Below are 21,673 nucleotides of genomic sequence, written 5' to 3'. Positions count from 1 at the left end.
TGGATGCTGACAATTGGATGCTCCAATATTAGATTACCTTACTCTTATTTGAAACGACCGTTCCTCCCTGTTATTTGTCATCAAGTCAAAGAGCCCTTTTCCTGCCATTTGTTTTATCATCAAGGCAAAGAGCCCTTTCCTGTCAAGATGTCGTTGAGCTTTAGATCCTGTGCTCTCTCTCCAGGGAGAGTTTGTATCGGCTGCTGCCTCAGACCACCACTGAAAACATCAACAAACACTTTGAGCAGTACTCCATAGAGCCTAGCACCCGCTACCCCAACCTCAACTCCAGCGTCATACGCCCACACCAGGTCAGGGTGCCATTCAACAGGATATTTAACACATAACTCTATCCTATCATCTATTCCCGCTCATTTCCTTCACCTCTCTGTTCCTCTTTCTGTATGTGTTTCTAATGTGACTTCATTTATGTTTTTCTTGTTTGTTTATTCTTCTCTAGGTTATGTCTTATAATGTTAAGTGTCTTTAAGTATAAAGGAAAGTTCCATGCAAATATATTGACCTCATATGTTCTCTTAGGTGCGTCATCTGTTGATGAACGGCCAGGAGCACTCCTATCCCATAGAGAGGAGAGGACCTTCTCGTAGATCAACCAACTTTTCCAGTACAGGTGAGGCTCTGGCCAAACTAATGATACTTCACCCCGGAGTATACTCTTCCTCAACAGGCCTTCTCTTCTAGTATTAGATCTCAAGTAAGGTTAAATCCAAGACTTTGAATATTCAAATGTAGATTTGAATTCTACTGACATTGTGTCTCCATACTGATAATGTTGCCTAATTTCATCACAATTGTCACATCATAATCACATCACGCTTGTCCTTTTTGTTCAATAATCCACCTGCCTCTGTGTCTTCATGTGTGTCCCAACTCTGAACGTTTCCATTGTATTGGATACGCTGTCATTAGAGGATTTATTATAAGGTGGAATATATAAAAATTCTTTAAGCAAAATGGGTACCGTTCATTATTTTTAGCACTGGGCCCTCTGAAGGCCTTGCAGTCCTTGAAAAGTAGATTCTACTTGTGTTTGATCACATGTTGCTGTTCATTACAATGCCAGATACATCCAGTATGGCTTACTGTCAGTCAACCAGAAGCTGTTCAGAGTTGGAGGGATTTGTTATAGTGTAACACAAGTATGGAATGTGGTCATCTTTAGAGGAAAATGTTTGCATGTTGGTCATAGAGTCCTAACTGGTCTATACGTACTACATCTTATGGTAAATAAGAGAGGCACTTCTGACATACTATAATTTCCTGTGACACTAGACGAAATAGAGTCTGCAGAATTCAAAGGGCTTTACATCTCTCACTCACTCGCTCGCTCGTCTATCTGCCTCTGTCTCCCTCTGTCAGAGGCGGTGGTGCTTCAGAGTGAGCTGCTGACCTGGTGCCAGAAGCAGACACAGGGCTACAGGGGAGTGGAGGTCACCGACTTGGGCTCCTCCTGGAGGGACGGCCTGGCCCTCTGCGCACTCATACACCACCAGAGACCTGACCTCATGTAAGCACGCACGCATGCACGCCCGCCCGCACGCACGCACGCACGCACGCACGCGAGCACACAGTTGGAGGGAATGTTATAAGCTTGCGGATTATTGGATGCCTCACATTCAAGTCACTCCCTTTCCTCATCAGTATGTAAGCGCAATGCGATGAATATGACCCCTTTAATATGGCAGCATTTCAATTGGTCAATCAATGTCAGCACCTGTTGCACCACTAAAGGTTTCACCACAGGGCAACCTTGAAGCTGTCTCTTGTTTAGTCCTTTATTCAAATTTTACTCAGAAAGAAGGGAAAATGTGAAGACTTAACAGAAATGTAATTTTGCAGCAATGCAAAGCAACTCATAAAGTGACTTTACACTGCTTGAGCCGGAAATACACATCCTTGTTTGGAAAATGTGACAATATTTCCTTGTTTGCTTTGGTCTAGTTCTATGGAAACTTGTTTCACCCGTCAGACAGGGCTGTTTATCAGCCTTTTATGAAGTGTATAGTTCCATGCAAAGCATTTAACTCTGACCTCAACTCAGAAGTCGATTTTCAGACTATATGGATTTTTATTTAATTAGCTTTAAGTATCATCAATTATAATTTCAATTAAAAGGGACAAATGCAGCCTAATGGTGTGATCCAGATGTCTCGGACACCTGCCTTTCGAGTTGCACTTGTGACATAATTTCCGTCCCGGAGCACTTATAGCGTTCCAGTTCGTCTTTGTGATTGTGTCATGAAATTGGCTAGTCGTTGTTTATTGTTCGCTACATAAGACTCTTTAGCAAACCAACTCGAAAACCAACTTTACATTGTATTGCACACACAGCAAGATTGTGCAATGCATAAATTGATTACCAGAATGTAAAGTGTAAGAGAATCAACATTAAACTGACCAACGTGGTAAAAATAGCCATTTTTGTTGAGAGGGTCATCACTGAACTCGGTATACTCTCTGAATTCCGAGGTAGGCCAACCAAAAGAACGTGAAACGCGGCAAGAAAAGCTGGGAGAATTCCCCACTTTGCAACTCGGAAAGGCTGGTCTCAGAGGCATCTGGGTCGCACCATCATTTCAGTCACACACCGCCTATTTCAACGGAACCCCCCAATCTTTGTTGGGTGTTCAATCTTGTTCAACTCTTTTGGTTTATAGAAACTCTTACTCTGTCCTCTCCTTCCGCTTGTCCTCCTTCCATCCCGCCCTGGCCCCAGCGTTCATCTTGATGCTCCTCTCCCCCCCCCTCAGAGACTTCGAGTCCCTGGCCGCAGAGGACTTTGCGTCCAACAACCAGCTGGCTTTTGACCTGGCGGAGCGGGAGTTTGGCATCCAGCCCGTGACCACGGGGAAGGAGCTGGCCCTGGAGCAGCAGCCGGACCAGCTCCTCCTGGTGCTCTATCTCTCCAAGTTCTACGAAGCCTTCAGGGGACTGCCCGGAGGCCACGGCGGTGAGGCCCTCTGTTCTTGTTCTCCAATCCCACTCCAGGGTTTTCCTGGGGACGTGGTTAACCTGGCTCTGGCTGTGGAATTCGGTATGGGGAATTCAGGACGTCGTCAACACCGCGTCACCTGAACTTCAGAGAGGCATTCTTTTCGTTTTGGCTTGAATCGTACAAATGCAGAATAACAAAGCATCAAATGATCGTATGATCCTTTGGAGAACGACCCTGAAGCCATTGTTCATATGAGTTGGCAAGCTGCTATGGCAAATCTTAATCTTTTCTTTCTCAGTGATGTCAGGGTCCCTACGTGTCCAAACAAATGCCAGTCAAGCCATTGGAACATTTGTTCCGGTAGCGCTGCACTTCAGAGTAGAGTTGCATGTTGCACAAGTCCTTCGAAGCGGTCAGGTTAGCCTCTGCTGCCAGAGCCGTGAGTGGTATGTGTGCCTGGTTGAGTGGTACACTCCACTGTGTGACGCTGGTGGCCGCCAGCCCTGGTAATAGTTTAAGAGGGTCCAATCACACCCCTGCCACAGTACTTGCTTGTTCATATTTCATCCTGTAATGAGTCCACTATGGAGCTTAGAATTGACCTTGGTGCGAGATGGGTCCGGTGTATGTAGCCTTAGGGGGCTTGAATCACAGTGTTTCTTCTTGGAATAAAATGGCATAATGAACAAATCATTCCAGTGGTATCACGCAGAGTGATGGTGTTTTCATAATTTTGACAAAAATTCTTGTCTCACCAGACTCAAATGAACCAGATGAGAATAATGAGAAGTCTTCAGGCAAAACAAACCACACCCTCCTGAACCAACCTCACCATAGAAAGAGAATCCCTAAGGTAAAATACACGGTCATATACTAACCTGTTTTCAGCTCCTCTTTACGTCAAGCACACACTTTAAAACAGAAAAGTAGTGATATTATTAATCTGCTACATTTTAAAATGTCAGTCACAAATTTAATGTGTCAACTTTAAAGATGTGATCTCTGAGCCAAAATCGAGAAAGAAACTTGTTGAAAGCTATGTTGATCTGTATTATATTCCATTTTCATGCAGAATGACAAAAAGCTGGAAGACAATGATCCTACCCACAAGAGAAGACGGAAAGGAACTCACTACCTTGCAGAGGTGTGTTTCATGATATATTTGGAGGATATTACACTTAAATCATAAATCACATGAGTGTAGAAATCCAACCTTGAATATTTGCCACCTCTGTCCCTTCTCACTCACCTCTCTTGCCCGGCCTCCTTGCAACCCAACAGTTGTCCTGTCAAAGTGCTCCCCTTGCTGGTACAGACGGAGAACTGCAGGAAAACAAGGATCGCTCAATGGCAACCCTCCTGGCCAAGTTTGAGGAGAACTCCTCGTCCGCAAGGCTCCACAACAAGGTGAGAGGTTGAGAGTTACACGCTTGTTGTGGTAGTCAGGCAGACTGTCTGTCTGTCTGTCTGTCTGTCTGTCTCTCTGTCTGTCCTGCAGATCAAATTTAGTAAAGCAAGTGATCATGAATGACAATGGAATGTTTAAGGAGCTTGCCATGTTGGCACCTCCATAATCTTTGGAATGGAATTTTGATGACAGGATTCCTTACTTTTTTCTTGGCCATCCTATTTAGACAAGCCGTCTTGTAGCTGAAGGGGTATCAATGTTGGAGTCTTGGCAGAGGACAACAACAGATTTGTGGGCGTATTGGTGTTCAGATGGCTGGATCCCCAGTCTTTGTCTGTTTGGGTTTTGTTGCTGAGCTGCTGAGTGGGCGTCGGACTATAATTAGTGGTTTCTTGTCCTTGTGTAAACCAGATGAAGAACAGGATGTAGGAGAGCTTGCTGTTGACAAAATGTTGCCAGTACAACACAATTTCTTGGACTATATTTGATTTTTTTTTTTGTACTTTATGTACTACATTAGGTCTACATTGAGGAGCTTTCCTCATGACGCGTCCCTGTTTGTCCACTTCGTTCCCTGTTGTTCTCATACTGGGTCGTTTCTCCTTCCCTTCCTACCCTCCTGTCCCTTTATTCTCTGTGCATTACCCTTAGTCTGACGATGAGGCTTCAGATCCCTTCCTTTCCCCTCCACCGTCTCCTATCTCCAGCCCTTCTTTACCCCCTGATCTAGAGGAGCGGGATAACCCTCGCTTTGCAAAGCCAAAACTGCTTACCCCTTCTCCTCCTCCTCCCCCACGCCCCAAGTGGCAGGTAAACTCTGCTGTGTGAATCAAAATCAGTGTGTGTGTGTGTGTGTGTGTGTGTGATTTTAACTTAACTAGTTTTAATTTCCCCTTTCTTTGTTTTCTTACTATATTTTCTTTTTATCTCTGATTTCCTCTTCTTTTCCTCTCCCCCTTCTCCTACTTTCTATTCTCAGCCCTCCATTTACCTTCGCTTGCTGGAGGATCCCAATGCCGTGGCCCGGCCAACCAGCCCTGTGTATTCCCCTGAGACCCCTCCTACTCAGAACGGTTTCGACCAATCTCCTTTTCTCTCGTGGTCTAAGGGCCCCACAAGCCCATCTAGATCTCCGAGCCCAAAGGCGTATGGCGTTAAACACTGCTCTGAGTGTAGGCCTGCTGCCCCCTCCACCAGTCACTTCTCTAACACCGTTCCTTCTAGACCAGGAGACGATCATCCGGCTGAAGAGCACGACGAAACACATAGCCAGGTGAACTGCAGGCCCCGCTCGCTGTCTCTCTGTACTAATCTGATTCTGTCCCTCCCTCTAATTCTATATTTTGACATTCAAGTTTTCTTCTATCGCAGGTTTAAGTATGACGAATAAAGATACATGCAGAGAATTGTGACATTCAAAGGTTGCTGGCCATTCTATGACCTTCACTTTGTCGTAGAAGCTCTTCTTCATAGTTCAGTTAGCTGGCACACTGCCCTACTTGAATAACCACTTCCGTTTCCCCAAAGGTCATCACGACACATTCAATACCCTTTCTTTTTGCCCATTCTTTGCTCATATCGTCGCATACATGTACACTTTAGACATCCTACATCGAGAAGTAGATAGAGAACTGGGTAGGGATGGAAAACGTACAAACTGTTCTGCTGGATTTCCCCCGATGCTCTCATTTCCGTTTGATTCAATCACCATGTGAAGACGTTGTCATGTTATTTTGCAAGAAACAACCATCAGCGTGGCGATGGAGTAATGGCTCCGTGGGGTTGAGCGCCTCTGGCCCTGTGTGCAGGGCAAGGTGTCCACCCGGGAGTTTACCAGGAGGAGCATTAAGGAGAGGGCTGGCATCCTCTGCTCCATGTTCCCTGGCTCCAGCGCACAGCCCGCCACTTCTTCGTCTCCCCCTTCTCCTCCTCCACATCCTTCTCCGGAGGTCTTTCAGTGATGCGACAGCGATGCCATGCTTTCATCGCTTAACGATGATAGGAGATCTGTTCTGCTTGTGTGCCTGCAGTGTTATTCTTGATCATGGTCTTTATCCCTAACATTGAAGTCCTAGAGCCTTACACTATCTCCTCTTCTATCATCACTCAACCAATAGATTTGCCTTATGTAAGAGCTTGCTGGTATTGGTTTTGTGTTTGTTGCTTGTTATCTCCTTTTGAACCGTGTGGGTTTGGACTAAAATGCTTCTGTGTGGGCAGAATAACCAGCCTCAGCACTTTTGTTAAGGGTTTCCAAGAACCTTCTGTTGTGCATGATCTAAAAGGACATCTAACTTCTTGTCATGCTTTCTGGTTGTATGCCTGTTTGAGCAGTGCACTTTTGCTTGATGGACTGGCTGTATGTGAACTGGAGACTCGTATACAAGGCTCATGGAGAAGAAATTATCATCTAAATTAGTAATTTAAACTCCCACCCAACAACCAGGGAGGCACATGGAACTATTGTGAATGATTTGATTATATTTTGTCCGAATGGGACAACACAAGGTATTGTCTGCCAATTTTGTCTTGCTGATGCATGCTGGGACTGTGTGAAACCAACTTTCGAAGCTCTCCACAGAATGACTTCTCTCCTCTTCCCTCATTTCGCCTTTGCTCTCTACACTGTTTCACTTTCTCCTCCTCCTCTATAGACAGAACTATGTACGTCCTCCTCCTCCTCATCTTCCTCTGCGAACGCATCTAAGAGCCTTCCACTCCAGCGTGCAATCCACCGCCCCATACCTCACCCCTCCATCTCGGGCGTCTCCTCCACCCCTCTTCTCCCCTCCCACATCTCTCACCCTCGAAGAGGGCCAGAAGAGAAGCCTGACACATCTCTACTGGCACGGCCCAATGAATCTAAACACAAACACAACCCCGAGAAGGGGCACTCTTCTGATACGCACCGTGACAACGGACACCGGGGTTCCCTTTCTCCCCCAACAGGTTCTGGGGTTCAACGAGTGTGTCAGACGGTAGCTGCTCTGTCTCGATCCAATGACGTGTGCGCGGCCGCTCAAACAATGCCTGCCTCCACCACTGACGGCTTTAAAGTCAATGTGGAGCGCGGGGAGGAGAGTTTCAGTGGAGGATCTCTAGGGATGCTTAACGGATGCAAATTGACCGAAAGTGTCCAAGAGAAGGTAAAGAAATGCATGTGTTCTGCATATCGGTGTCCATGACAGAACCTAAGGCAGATATATGGAGGCTGCTCTCCCTTTTGATATAAGCTTATCTGTAAATATTTGTACACTTAATTAAAGCAAAACTAGTTATTGTACATTAATGATCCTAGTTGATTTGAAAATATGGGTTAGGTTGAGGCTTCTAAGGAGTTTTCACTCAAAGCCCCTTCACTGTGATGTCTGTTTTAGTCCACGGGGAGTGGGGCCCTTTTCAACTCGAGAAGAATCACTCGAAAGCCTGTAGCGCGCTCGGACAGCTGTCCCGCAGGCCCGCAGAAGTACAGTAAAGAGGTACTTTCTCCAATACCTCCATTTAGAACTGCCGTTTCCTTTTGTCATTTCCCCCCTTCGTTCCTTACTCTTACTGTTCTCTGTTTCCCTCTATTCCTTCTCCTTATCGTATGTACGTTGTATTTCCTGTTTTTTCCCCCTACCTCCTTTCCCCGTCTGGTGTGAACACCAGCGTACTGTTGGCAAGGTGTCTTCTGCCATTGACGCCAAGGCTCAAAAACTGGCGATCCTCTATGAGACAATCAACAGGCCCAATGCCACGCCGGTAAGCTGCATGTGCTTGCTTGCAGATTGTATTTGAGCTGTGTAACCAAATTATTTATATATATATATATATATATATATATAGATATATATATATATATTTGTACTGAAGAAGGGTAATGATGAAGACAGGATTTAATTTCTACCCCTGGTTCTTACTTGTATTAAAGGTGGAAAGGACCCCACTTTCCCTTCATCCGTTTTGTGCTGTTCTAAAGTTTGATCACCCAAAATGAGCGAGGACCCTTTGAGTGTTTGACTGCCCTGCCCGGATTAAATATGGCGTACCTTGACCACTGGCAACCACATAAATTCGAGCAATGTTATAAATGTCTGCCTTTCCAGGGTCCAGGGTCTTTGTGCTGGCGGGTCCTAAGGCATTAGGAGCAAATAGGCTCTGTGTTGTCTCTATCTGTGGAGGCAAAAGCAAATGGACCAAGACTTGAGTGTGTTTGGAGCTCTGTCACATCTAGGAGGTTTGCTTCTATAATGGCTTTATAAAACACCCATCCCTGCTTCTTTGAGGGGAGGCTGATGAAGATCTGTAGTGCAGAAAACAGGCAATCTGCTAAGTTGAATTTGTATAATATGCAGTGACTCTAAAGCAGATGAGGCTAAAAGTATTGGCACATTGCAATTATCTAGTTGAGCTAGCTGTAATCTGGCATTGAAACTTGGCTGTGATTTCTGGGTAGTATCCACTGTGGGAGGTGGGCAGCATCCACTGTGGGAGGTGGGTAGTATCCACTGTGGGAGGTGGGTAGCATCCACTGTGGGAGGTGGGTAGTATCCACTGTGGGAGGTGGGTAGTATCCACTGTTGGAGGTGGGTAGTATCCACTGTGGGAGGTGGGTAGTATCCACTGTGGGAGGTGGGTAGCATCCACTGTGGGAGGTGGGTCGTATCCACTGTGGGAGGTGGGTAGTATCCACTGTGGGAGGTGGGTAGCATCCACTGTTGGAGGTGGGTAGTATCCACTGTGGGAGGTGGGTAGTATCCACTGTTGGAGGTGGGTAGTATCCACTGTGGGAGGTGGGTAGTATCCACTGTGGGAGGTGGGTAGTATCCACTGTGGGAGGTGGGTAGTATCCACTGTGGGAGGTGGGTAGTATCCACTGTGGGAGGTGGGTAGTATCCACTGTTGGAGGTGGGTAGTATCCACTGTGGGAGGTGGGTAGTATCCACTGTGGGAGGTGGGTAGTATCCACTGTGGGAGGTTGTGAACGGTGAACTTTGGTTCCGGGGTTTATTCGTCAGCGGGTGCTGTCATCGCGGCTTACCTTGCACCCTCGGCCTGCTCTGGTTCCTTCTCGACGTCTAAAGCCTCTCCCCTGCCTCTTCCTTCCCCCCCCCCCCATCCCCGGGGGCAGGGCTCAGTGAGGAAGGCCGCGGTCCCGGGCCTGGGCGGCAGCGACACCTGCCACTTCTGCCAGAAGCGCGTGTACATCATGGAGCGGCTGAGCGCAGAGGGCCACTTCTTCCACAGGGAGTGCTTCCGCTGCGCCGTGTGCGGCTGCACCCTGCGCCTCGGCACCCACTCCTTCGACTCGCAGCAGGGTGCGTCACGGGCGGGGCACATGGCGCTGTTTGCACCGGAGGTCTCCTAATATTTCGGGCGAGGATGTGTCCTCCTTAAAGCCTGAGTTAGAATGCTTTTAATCTATTTTGCAGGTGAAAAATTACATAAATCCTGTTTTTATAATCCATATAGATTTCTTTGCCTCTATGTGGTCCTTGGTTTTATGATGCCTCTTTTGAAAAAAAAAGAATCTGCCTTTTGTTCTTTGCTATTTGTATGTTTTGGTTACCTTTCTGATTTTTTTTCATTTGAAATCGTATAGGTTCATTATGTACTTGTTTTAAGCGATAATGTGTTTGCTGTTGCAGGGAGTTTCTACTGTAAAAACCACGTGAAGCAGCGATTAGGCACTAAACCGGACGCATTTAAGAAGAAAATGGTAAGTCATGCAACAATACATTTTGAAACAACTGAATCCTTGTCCGATCCTTCGATCATTCAGTCTATTCTTAACATCTGCTTCGACCTTTTTTTGCCGTGGCCCATTTCAGAGCGACCACAACGGCGTTGGGACATCTAGCTCGTCATCGTTGTCGTCATCTAGGGCCACCAATGGGTTCCCAGCGGCGGGCCTCCGTGCCCCGACATCAGGTACCGTGGGTCCCTGGCTAAGGCGCGGCCTGAGCTGGCCGTGGCGCGCCGGCCGTGCCGTCAGTGTGCTGCCCGGGCGAGTGACGGGGCGTGTGTGTGAGACTGCGAGTGCCGTGCGGGCCCATCTGAGCAGGCGCTCAGAGGACTATGTGTTCCTGTGCGAGCTGCTGAGCCTGGGCCTCCGTCTAGTCTGCTCCATGCACCAGGTGCTGGGCCAGATGTACCAGGAGGCCCAGACGCAGCCGCCATAGTCGGCATCTGCTGCCAGGCCTCAGACAGCCTTCAGCCTGGCCTTCTTAGGTCTCAGGCTGGCCTGAAAGAGGAAGGCAGTGGGGTCAAGTCCACAGAACAATTGCCAGAAAGGAGTGTGAAACTGTACTTATTATAGTGGCTGTAGGTAAGATTCACGAGTTGTAAAGGGAGAGCAGAACAGAGTAGACGTATCATCCAAATAAATGTCCTCTCCCTCTATGCTTCTGCCCTCATTTGCTACTTTTCTCCGCCATTGAGAGGTGTTGCATTTCACCTGCCGATCGACAGGCGAGATGGTTCCCAAACCAATCTAAAATAAATCTAAATTGGCTCATATAGAGGCGCAGTCGACTTTTAACATATATTCTCGCGGTGTATTTCACTCACCAATACATGGTGTTTGGATATACCCTGTCTAATTACACTCAAATAATAGCTCGTAAATCGTACCTACAGAACCTGTTTTAAAAGCATGTACACCAGACTGATGTGACGCTAAATTGTGTGTGCTGCATACTAGGCGGAACATGACAAGACCTTTGTATCCCTTTATTTAGGCTTTATGCACCTATCCAGTGTGTCTTTATTATCTATATTGAAGTAGTCTCAATCCTCCAAATACTGGAGGATTATACTATACTTTGTTTATTTTTTAAGTGCTACCAGAAAAAATCCACATTCTCTATCAGCCAATCTAGAATAAAGTCAGATTAGTGTCAATATCACAAGTGCCCAAAACAATATTCACAAGTCTATTTCATTGCTTACGAAAACATATAATAAGGCACAAAAACAAAACCTGTTTTTGTATTAATTTACAGATTTACAGACGTACAAATCTCAGCACACTCAATATGCTGTATACACCAAGCACAACAATTTCAACTCATGTTAAAAGTCAAACACTTTTTCTTTTTTTGCATTTGTGATCGTTGAGCATTTGGTACAGCTGCTCACAAAGTGAATCTTTCTGAGCTATGAAACAATATGTGGCTATATGTCTTGAGTGGTTATGCAAGCTATTCTTATTGCCTGCTCTGCATCTAGACTTACCAGGTACCTGTTTATGCAACAGAGATGCGCAATGGAAATGCAAAATCAGTATTTTATTGGTGCTTTTTTATCATTATTAAGACAAAGGATTGCTTAATAATTGTATATATTTCTGGATAGGCAATGATACCAATTTTTTTTTTTTGTCAATATCGTATTTAAATTGTCACATTGTGTTGTAACTTAAATGTACTACAGCTTTATCTTTTTCTATTATAAAGTACAGCGAGTTAATGCTAATTTGCCCCTTTATCTTTGCCATTCCATTCCATTTTTTCTATTTCCATTCCTCTATAGACTTTTCCATGTTTACTCTTGCTCACTCCATCCCATTCAGTCTTTTTCAAGTTTCCAATGCTGCATCCTCTGATTGGCTGATTCACGGCAACAGGGAAGTTGACGATTGGCCTGCTATGGTCACTTAGCTCTCTGTGATTCTTTCTGGCTGCCTGCCGGCCTCCATAGCTCTACCACCTCCCCCAGACTAAAACCTCTCAAACTGCATGGGTCAAAGTGCGTGCATGACGTGTGTGTTATCCCATAGACCTGGGGCCTCGTGTCCCAGAATAGTTTGGACTTCCATTCAGTGAGGAGTTGCAAGTTGATCCTTCTTAAGCTATCTGCTCGCCATCTTACAGTCGCGTTGTGCCGTGGTCTAACCCCTGTCTGCCTAACACACAATTCAGATCCAATCGCCTGGATACCCGTTCATGAGCGGTAACTAACCCCTCTGCCCCGCGTTCCTCACGAACCCACCTGACAGTCTGGTATGTCCCCACGTTCTGCGTGGTCTCTGTCTGTGGTTTGCGTCTGTGGTTCCTCCCCTTTCCAGAAGGAGGCCCCGCCCCCCCACAGCCCCTCTCCAGGTCCCTCTCATGCACTTCGTACTAGGCTGTACAGCGCCGCAGCATTTTGCTTAGCTGTACTTTACTTAACTGTTGCATATTTTCTATATATTATATTTATAGCTGTGTCTATAATAGCTAAATCCTTAAAACTTTCCCTGCCACCCTTGTCATTTTATGTTGCACGGTTCAGAAACTGTTCAGTTCCCTCATTTATTTATTAACGTTGTACTTTTGGAAAAAATAAAACATTGAATTACTTAAATGCCCTGCTTCTTCCTTTGTTACAAATGACGCATATTGGTAAAGAATCCATCAAGAGGCAATGGTTTAAAAGGTCAGAATTTAGAAGTAGCCAGTTAGAACTTCCCATCTCTACCAGAGAAATCGGATGCAATTTAACTTTCAACAACATTGCTTTTAACCAACCACCACGTCCAAAGGCCTAAGAAACGTTCACACTTCTTTATTTTTAAAGAATTATTGCTTGCTTCTGACTCATAACTTAAATTCACAGATTCTGTCTTGAGTGGTACAGCTCAGCTGGCTCGCCCCATTGTGCCAGTCTGTCTTAAAGTTTACGGACGTCTCTATTAAAAACGTCCAAGCAAATGCAAAAGCTCAACTCAATTCACACTTCACACTTCTCAATCAAAAACTTAATTTCTGGACTTGATCACATGCTGATTTCTGCTGTCCAGTGGGCTTTTCCTGTTGGCTTTCTCTTGTTCTCTTCTCGTACTTACTCTCAGTGGGTCCTTCACCATCCATTTTAGAACTGCCTTTCTGTTGTATTCAACATTTTCTGAGTATTTTTTTCAGTTTTTTGCTTTCTTGTGATCAATCATACTTGTCCAAGTGGAATAACTTCCGGAACTGCCTTTAAATTGTTGACTGACTGTGAGTATCGAATGCATGATACCTTATGGATGGCCATGCATAACGACTGTTGATTGCACATCTCCTCTTGTTGCATTTCAATCAACAGACTAGCTAAGGAATAGATTTATGTTACACAGGGAGAGAGAGCAAATGCAGTGTTGAGGGTATTTATGTGTATTGAACTGTTCAAGAAGCACAGTATTGCTGTGGTGCTGAAATTGTGTTATCCAGTTTTATGTGTGTACCTATGCCTGTGACTCACCATTAGACCCATCGTCTTTACTTTCAGGTGGGCATGCAGGGTTATTTGTGGTTTCAGGGCCGGGTGCCCAGAAGGGCCTTCCAGGAACTTGCTCGGTAGCAGGCATGGCGGAGGAAGTGCTGGAAGATACGGAGGCCTCAGCTGATACAGGTGGTCACAAAGGTATCTGAGTCATCTGCCTCTCCCTCCTGGTTGTTTAACTAAGATCCAGCATTTATTTAGTGTGTATATATATAACATCACATTGATATAAAGTAACCAACTTAAACTATCAAACAATCTTCAAAATCCCAGAATATTTATTTTGGCATCCCAGCAAAATGAAGGTACACAGGCACAAACACAGATATTCACATATACACACACACACATACACCTCTGTATTAGACACCAGCAAGCTGTCTGGCTGTTGGTCTACCTCTGCAGCTGAACCGAGATGCTTTGCGTTCTTGGGAGATGCTACATAAAAACGTGTAATATTGCTACAATCTTAACTGACTTGATGACACATTAGTTCTACTTTCCCCTTTGTTTCTGTGTCCCCCCGTCCCCCTCCTGTCAGACTCCGACCCCCCCTGCACAGACAAAAGCAGCCGATGGAAGAGGAAGATCCGAGCAGGTGAGACCAGCCTCCTCATGTGCTGGGCTGTGGCCAATAACTCCCACCTGATAGATAGATATCCTACCTCTGTCTCTGTAGGCTATAGAAAGATATCCTACCTCTGTCTCTGTAGGCTATAGATAGATATCCTACCTCTGTCTCTGTAGGCTATAGATAGATATCCTACCTCTGTCTCTGTAGGCTATAGAAAGATATCCTACCTCTGTCTCCAAACCCTGTGCATGCTTGTGCACTGGCTTCTCGAGAACCAGCTTGCCTATAAAACGTGATCTGGTTAGTGAACGAATCACTAACCATTCGATAACAATGGTTCACTGATCATCCCCAGATCACGTTCTACAGTCTATAGAAACGCCAACGCACAAGCAGGCACAGGGTTTGGAGACCAGTAGGATATCTGTGCTCGTGTAATGTACAGTAGAAACTTGGGTCGTCCTATCATCTTATTATTTACTTTGAAACCGCTATAACTAGTCAGTCATTTATAACTAGAAGAAGTAAAAGTATTATTCATTTATTGATGGCTATAAAGACATTGGTTATTTCCCATGGCTTGATAATGAAAAAAAATGGTAATATCATAATTTGTCAAAATAACTTAACCTAACTAACTTAGCATCTTATAGAGATATATTCCAAGACGAGCAGAACAGAGTGTGGGTAGGAGTAGTGAAGCAGGGGGCCGCACTGTTGCACTGCAACGTGTCCGACACTAGGGGTCAGCAGAGTACTTTCGCGTTAAATCCCTTCTCATGTACTCTGCTGTTGAAATTCTTGAAAGCTTTATCTTCAATATCAACATGTTGCACAGAAGTATTTTTTTTTACCAAAACACCTGGTTGTGTTGGTTCTCTTACAAAATGTTTTGCAAGTGTGTGCCAATTTTTAAACCATACTATTAGATTTGTTCACCTAGAAAAAAAAATACATTGTTCAGTATGTTACCTAGATGTACTGTTATCAAACCCACTACAATGTATCTGTGTAAAACTCATTTTCTCCTTTATCATAATTTAATGGTTCTAAGAAATGGTGCAACAAGTCTCTGGGGAGAAGGTTATCCTTAATAGCCTCAACAGACAAACAGTCAATACATCACCATAACTACCATTACCATTACTAGCAACATCATTGCTATTAGCTTTTTAATAGCAATCACCTCTGTTACTACAATTATGTTCCAAAGTAGGTTGAATTGTCTTGTGTACATATGCGCTTTTTTTCAAAGGGATCCATGGAGTCATCTTAGATGGCTACATAACTAAAATGGCTATTATTGGGTCGGTCAGAAACCAGATACTTTAACCTTTTTTTCAATTTATTTTGCAAAACCAGACGCAATGCATTCTGGGACAAAGCCCTTTTCATACAGCGTTTGTTTTCCCTCCCCTCATGTCCCTGCAGCTTTCCCACTGCTCTTTGTTAAGAGGACCTCCTGTGATGCCAAGGCTGGGCCAGCAGAGTCTGCCGTGCGGAGGCAGTCTATCCGGGAGGAGGACGGAAAAGACGACCAACTCTCGGGGGGAAAGCCAAGTGTACGTGTATGGACGGAGACAGTCCATATGTCCTTTGTGTTGTGTACACTGGACAGCACACAAATTCAGCACATAAACCATGATGATAATAATATACATACGTTTTTCCAGCAGCAAAAAAGATCAGAGTCAATTTTTTTAAGGCATAGGTATGAAAGAAATGGGTGCAATGTGTGTACCTTCCAGTTTGTCTTGGAAGGTCTTTATTTTTTGGAAAGACTTTAAACTGGAAGCCCTCTGGTTCTTAGGCTCCGAGTGGGAACAGCGGTGGGGTTGGTGGTGATGTCAGCCAGGCACTGGCAGAGAAGAGGCCGGTGAGCAGTGACAGACGTGAAGAAGAGACAGCACCAGTCCCCTCCTCCAGCCGCAAGAAGCGTCTGATGATGACGGCGTCTGAGAAACAGAAACTACTAGACTGGGACCTGCCGCTCACGCCCGTCACGCCCACGCTTGAAGACCAGGTGGGATACGCTACCCCACATGACTGAGTTCTTATCCTTTGGCGACCTTACTTTTACGCCTTTTATCCAAAGCGACTTATAAGTTAGGCTAAAAACAAGACCGAAACTGAGTAGGGCTCAAATACGTTTTCTAACGCTGTGACCACAAGGGGGCGATATAACTTGAGGTCAATCGTAAGAGGCCACGCCCCCAACTTGGGATCTGGGCCCCAATTGACAAGCTGATTTATATTTGTTCTCCTATCAGTATTATTATGGGACTATGTAGACACTTGAATCAAAAGTGACTTGAGATTTGACAAGCTGAATCCATTATGGGTCCAAAAGGATATTTTTTCTGAACCTTGAAAGTTTTGGAAAACCTTGAAAAAAAGGCTAGCATCAGAATGTGAGCATGGGCCTGACATGTTGCGCACACCACAGGTTGGCTCATGCAACCACAGGTTGGCTCATGCAACCACACACAATTTCTTCAGAAAATGCACATGACGCGACTAGATATCACAAAGCTCAAGCTCAAAAAAGTGTGTTCTAAGTTATTAACTTAGTTATGTGGGACCTGACCATCTTGAAACACACACGTTGGGCCTCAAATTACGCGGTTGACCAGGGGGATTGAGCCCCCATGTCCTAGACTAATAGGGGTGTGATGATATTGATAATCACAAATCACAATCAATGTCACAGCTCAGCTTGTGAGATGTTCAAGGAAGAGGGTGTTCTTCAGAGGTGCCCTTGCCTTTCAACGATGCAGTTTGTGCTCTACTCCAAAACCTGAATCAATATAAATATAGGACAAAGCAACAAAGACATTTTCCTCCATCTGTGTCGTTGACCTGCCTCAGGTACCACCTATGAGCGGATCAAAGCCTGACCAGTCCCAGACAGATGTAGGCCGGGTAGAGGATCCCATCTCAGACCAGACCCCCGCCTCGCCCCTCTCCACCTTCCAGCTCTTCGCCAACTCCTTCAGGAAGTCCTTCAGTGGGAACAGGACATCCAGCAGCTTCAATGCTGCCGCCTCCGTCATCATGTCAGTACCAAGACGTTTTCACGTATGTGTTCTTCCCTAAATCTAGAGAATCATGCATCATGCATCTGTTTGATTCCACTCTATCCAGCCCCACCAGCAGCAAACCCGAGGGTCCCCATAAGCCAAAGGTCCCCTCCAATAGCCTCTTTGGCCTTGGTTCTGGCCAGCCCCAACCCGAGTCTGGGACGGGTTTCCCGGCCGTGATGCGGAGGCTTTCCCTGGGGGGCCAGCAGGGCTCTGCTGAGGGGGCGTTCTCAGACGACATGGCCACGCTGCCCCCCCGCAGGAAGCTCAACTTCTTCTCCTCGCTGCGCCTCCGGAAGAGGGATGCATCCCAGAGCGAGGCCGCGGAGGTGGATGGGCAGGACAAGATCAGGGCCATCCTCGCCAACCTCGGTGACAAAGGTCAGTACTGTGGTGTTAGTAGACAGACAGTGGTGTGCCTTATTGTTGATTTGTTCATTTAATTGTATCGTATCATTTTTTGTCTTTCTGTCTAGCCTCTAGCGAACAGCACCTGGAAGAGTCCCTCTCCAGTGGCGATGAGGATCCTTACCAATCAGCCAATCAGAAGGTAAGGGGCAGAACTGCACTGCAAGTGTTCGGAATATATGTACACACAGAGAGACAGACAGACAGACGGACAAGAATTCTAAATTCTCTCTGTCTCACTCACCCACTCACTCTTTCGTCCCTGTCTCAGTTGAGTTTGGAAAGACAGAGGAAGCAACAGGAGAGGACTGTGGCCCAGCATGCCAAAAGAGAGCAGCTGAAGAGACTTCACAGAGCTCAGGTACGGTAACATAGAATCCATTACAAGAGCTCTTCTATGGCCTCCAATAGATGAACTCATAGCATCTAACATAGGTACTGTAATAAGCCAGCCTAGAGTCTATGTGATTACTATCAGATACAAATATTGAAAGTATAGTATCCACAACAAGTGCTATTCAATACGTTACAATAATGCCCAATAAAGGCTCTATACTACAATAGTGAACCCTGTGATTCAGATAGATTCGAACACATATTAACACATATTAAACAAGAAAACTATTTTGAGTTGTAGGGAGGAGGGGGAAGTGTTGAGATCCTCCTTTACATATTTTATTTTAAAGCTTGTGCCGTTGTTGTGTAGCCTTATGTTGGGCAATTTTATCTTTAAAACGCACCAATGATTGGCGTTATACTATAATTATATTAAGTCGGTGTTGAAGTGCCTTATAGCGTCATTAAATAGACCCTTTTCTTTTTTCTGCAACCCATCAGACCAATGGAGTACTTTGGTACGGAAAAATTCCAGTATGGACCGGAATTTGTTGCAGGAACTGAGTTTGTGTTGCGGCCGGCAATTTTTTTCTCAATAAGCGAATGAAGCATGAACTCTCATGTTTATTAAAAAAACAGAGCATAACCATCAACAATACAGGATCTTTACTATTCAGTTTTCTCAATGCTTAATGCTTAATGGGAATTGGAAATGCATGGAGTACTGATCTTTGAATGCAGGGCCGGAGTGGTACTATGATGCAGTGTTCGGTATTGTTCCCCAGTTATAAATCCTATTCTTTTGTATAGCAATCCTGAAAACCACCTGTTGCTTCAATGTGATTTACTGTTCATTTCATGTCTTTCTTTATCTAACCTCATGTGCTTGTCCTTTGATGTCTGTTGCCCAGGCGATCCAGAGACACCTGGAGGAGGTGGGAGAGAGACAGAGAGTGGTGGAGGAGAGAGGAGTGACCATAGAGAAGAGCCTTAGGGGAGAGACTGGTAAAGCACACAAATAGACGGATTCACAAACACACATAAAGACATGCACGCACACAACTCCCAGATGGGAAACAAGGATTTGTATTTTTATCTTTACTTTTTCTATTTTCTATTTGAAGTTTAGGTCAACTTGGAAGGCGTGGTGCACATGTGTGAACATGTGTGTGTGCGTGTATGCTCATATTAAAAAACATCTGTTACTCTTGGCTTCCATGCCTCCCTTCATTCCACTCCAAATCCCCCTTTCATGACTTCTTCCTCCTCAACCGTATCTTGCCAATCCTGCTCCTGTCCATTTCCCTCTTCCTCTTTCTCCCTCCTAAAACATGACTCCGCGCCAAACGTCATTGCTCTCTAACTCATCCTCTCATTCTTGGCATCTCTCGCTTGCTTTTTTATTTTCAAACGGTCTTCTTTGTATTTTATTTTTTTGATTTTTTTTGATTTGTCGGCTGGGAATGAAGAAGTTTGATTTGGTAGCCTTCGCTTGTTACTGGCAGGGCAATATGCCCTAAGGTGTCACAGAGTTGACCAAACACCATAAGTATGGTGTTTGGTAAACTAACAGGCCGACATGTTCAAAGGTTCCCCAACAATAAGTGCCTTGGTGGAGGAACATGCAAATTTGCGTTGCGAATTAACAGAGCGATTGTGGTTTTTCTAGACAGCGTTGAAAAAGTAACGCCCTCACTTTCGCTATCTCGCTTCCTCATTTGTCTCTGCCCAGGGGAGACCAACCGGGCAGATGAAGAGACGGAGAGCCAGCTCAGACAGTCCTGGTTCAACCTGGTGTTGGAGAAGAACCGACTGGCCCGCTACGAGTCTGAGCTCATGATCTTGTGCGTAACTCTCCCCATGACATATTACTAATTGTAATATTGCCTTTTCACCATGTTCAACAAAAGACAAAAATACAGCAGACACAGACAACAAACAAGTCATGACAAAGGATGTTAAAGTGCCTAACAACAGCTATATGAAACAGACTTATAATGAGTGGTATGAGACGGTCTTAATAAATACCAGAGAGGAGTACTGGCTCAGGGTTCGGTATAGATGAGTGGTATGAGACGGTCTTAATAAATACCAGAGAGGAGTACTGGCTCAGGGTTTAGTATAGATGAGTGGTATGAGATGGTCTTAATAAATAACGGAGAGGAGTACTGGCTCAGGGTTTAGTATAGATGAGTGGTATGAGATGGTCTTAATAAATACCAGAGAGGAGTACTGGCTCAGGGTTTAGTATAGATGAGTGGTATGAGACGGTCTTAATAAATACCAAAGGGCTCAGACTGGCTCAGGCTTGACAGCACATTGTTGTGTTTCCTGTACACCAGTGCTCAAGAGCTGGAGCTGCAGGACACACAGTGTCGCCTACAGCAGGATCTACGACGCAAGATGGCCATAGAAGGTATAACAAGCACACACACAGGCGCGCGCACACACGTGCCTCACAATTCCCCTCCCAACACAAAAACGTCTTCCAGAAAGAATGACACACTCTTGACACAGACAACCCAGCTCTCTTTGGGTGGAGCGGCGCTCACATTGCATGTCCCTCCAGACACGACGAAGAGCGCGTCCGAGCTGCAGGGGGAGCAGGAGCTCCTGTCAGAGCTCATGAGGACGGTGGAGCGCCGGGACACCCTGGTCTCCCTCCTGGAGGAGCAGCGGCTCCGAGAGAGGGACGAGGACCGGGAGCTGGAGAGCCTGTCCAGGGGCTACGAGCTCCACTGGAGCCCCGGCCAGAGCCTGGGCTGGTGGGACAACCTGGAGGGATCAGGGGTAGAGCCAGGCAGCCAGGGAGACACGCTGGGCTAGCCCGGGGGGTGGGGGGGGGTGGTCGGCCATCTCTTCTATTCCGTTATCGAATAGAGTATTTCATGGTATGAATTGTATCAATGTTGTTATTTTACTCCTGTTGTGCCCTGCTACACTGTACCATGATGCATGTCGTACTCCCACACACTGTTTTCGATTCGAGGTCCCTCCATAGAGAGGGAAGCAACACGGCCTACTGCCGTGTAGAAGGGCAACTTTTCTATATGGGTCTTTATGAAGATACCTGCACTTTGAACAGTGTGCCCTCCTGTGCTGAGCACCGAGAACAAATAATGTAAGAAGGAATATAAGATGGAGGGTTGCCTGGAGAGGTATGAATAGACACTGATTTACCCAGGATCTTACTTGAGAAGGGCTTCAATAGGCAAAAAAGGTTAACATGTAGTTTGGTATGTATGATTTTATCATAAAATAACTGTTTTATGTTAAAGAATTATTTAATAAAGTTTGAAATTAAAAATCGTTGTTTTCTTTATAATTTACCATTTGTATCTGAGTTTAGGGTTCATAAATTCTACATTTAACAAGTAAGCCATTTCTGATATATCGGAAATGGCTTACTTGTTAAACGTATAATTGTATTGATCTATATTATTAATATATATGTAAACTGTATGTATGTATGTATGTATGTATGTATGTATGTATGTACAGTAGTATGTATGTATATGATCCGACCTAGATGATGCCAGTAGGAGTTAGGTTTCTTAAAAAGTGGCCAGAATAATTTCCCCTTCATAATTGAATAAATATTAGAAAATACAATGAAAAAGTGTCCTAATGCTTTCTGCTCAGACCTCCTCCATTTTCCACTAACAGTAGCCTATAGAGTCGCT

The 21,673-nt window shown here is 45.2% G+C and overlaps 1 protein-coding gene across 5 annotated transcripts in view; it reads left to right on the top strand.

The window, feature by feature from the left end:
• Nucleotides 1–21,443, top strand: part of mical2b (microtubule associated monooxygenase, calponin and LIM domain containing 2b) — a 37,082-nt gene extending 15,639 nt beyond the window's left edge. The window contains exons 10-37 of one of the 5 annotated variants that reach the window (XM_079743406.1): nt 185–311; nt 541–631; nt 1,381–1,528; nt 2,772–2,971; nt 3,715–3,809; nt 4,029–4,100; nt 4,238–4,363; nt 5,016–5,174; nt 5,344–5,637; nt 6,173–6,313; nt 7,019–7,510; nt 7,742–7,843; nt 8,016–8,108; nt 9,478–9,664; nt 9,995–10,065; nt 10,178–10,277; nt 13,599–13,733; nt 14,134–14,190; nt 15,598–15,728; nt 15,977–16,189; nt 17,035–17,222; nt 17,311–17,627; nt 17,723–17,796; nt 17,926–18,015; nt 18,902–18,995; nt 19,723–19,834; nt 20,333–20,406; nt 20,560–21,443. In XM_079743406.1, the coding sequence (XP_079599532.1) occupies nt 185–311; nt 541–631; nt 1,381–1,528; nt 2,772–2,971; nt 3,715–3,809; nt 4,029–4,100; nt 4,238–4,363; nt 5,016–5,174; nt 5,344–5,637; nt 6,173–6,313; nt 7,019–7,510; nt 7,742–7,843; nt 8,016–8,108; nt 9,478–9,664; nt 9,995–10,065; nt 10,178–10,277; nt 13,599–13,733; nt 14,134–14,190; nt 15,598–15,728; nt 15,977–16,189; nt 17,035–17,222; nt 17,311–17,627; nt 17,723–17,796; nt 17,926–18,015; nt 18,902–18,995; nt 19,723–19,834; nt 20,333–20,406; nt 20,560–20,816 (4,240 nt within the window). In that variant the 3' untranslated portion in view covers nt 20,817–21,443. Of the gene's footprint in view, nt 1–184; nt 312–540; nt 632–1,380; nt 1,529–2,771; nt 2,972–3,714; nt 3,810–4,028; nt 4,101–4,237; nt 4,364–5,015; nt 5,175–5,343; nt 5,638–6,172; nt 7,511–7,741; nt 7,844–8,015; nt 8,109–9,477; nt 9,665–9,994; nt 10,066–10,177; nt 13,734–14,133; nt 14,191–15,597; nt 15,729–15,976; nt 16,190–17,034; nt 17,223–17,310; nt 17,628–17,722; nt 17,797–17,925; nt 18,016–18,901; nt 18,996–19,722; nt 19,835–20,332; nt 20,407–20,559 lie in introns of those variants that run through there. The other 4 variants (XM_079743402.1, XM_079743403.1, XM_079743405.1 and 1 more) reach the window with 4 other exon arrangements.
• Nucleotides 21,444–21,673: the final 230 nt, after the last annotated feature.

The sequence above is a fragment of the Pollachius pollachius genome, assembly GCF_949987615.1.
Source record: "Pollachius pollachius genome assembly, chromosome: 9".
Classification (NCBI taxonomy): Eukaryota; Metazoa; Chordata; class Actinopteri; order Gadiformes; family Gadidae; genus Pollachius; species Pollachius pollachius.
This window is presented reverse-complemented; position numbering and strand designations above follow the sequence as displayed.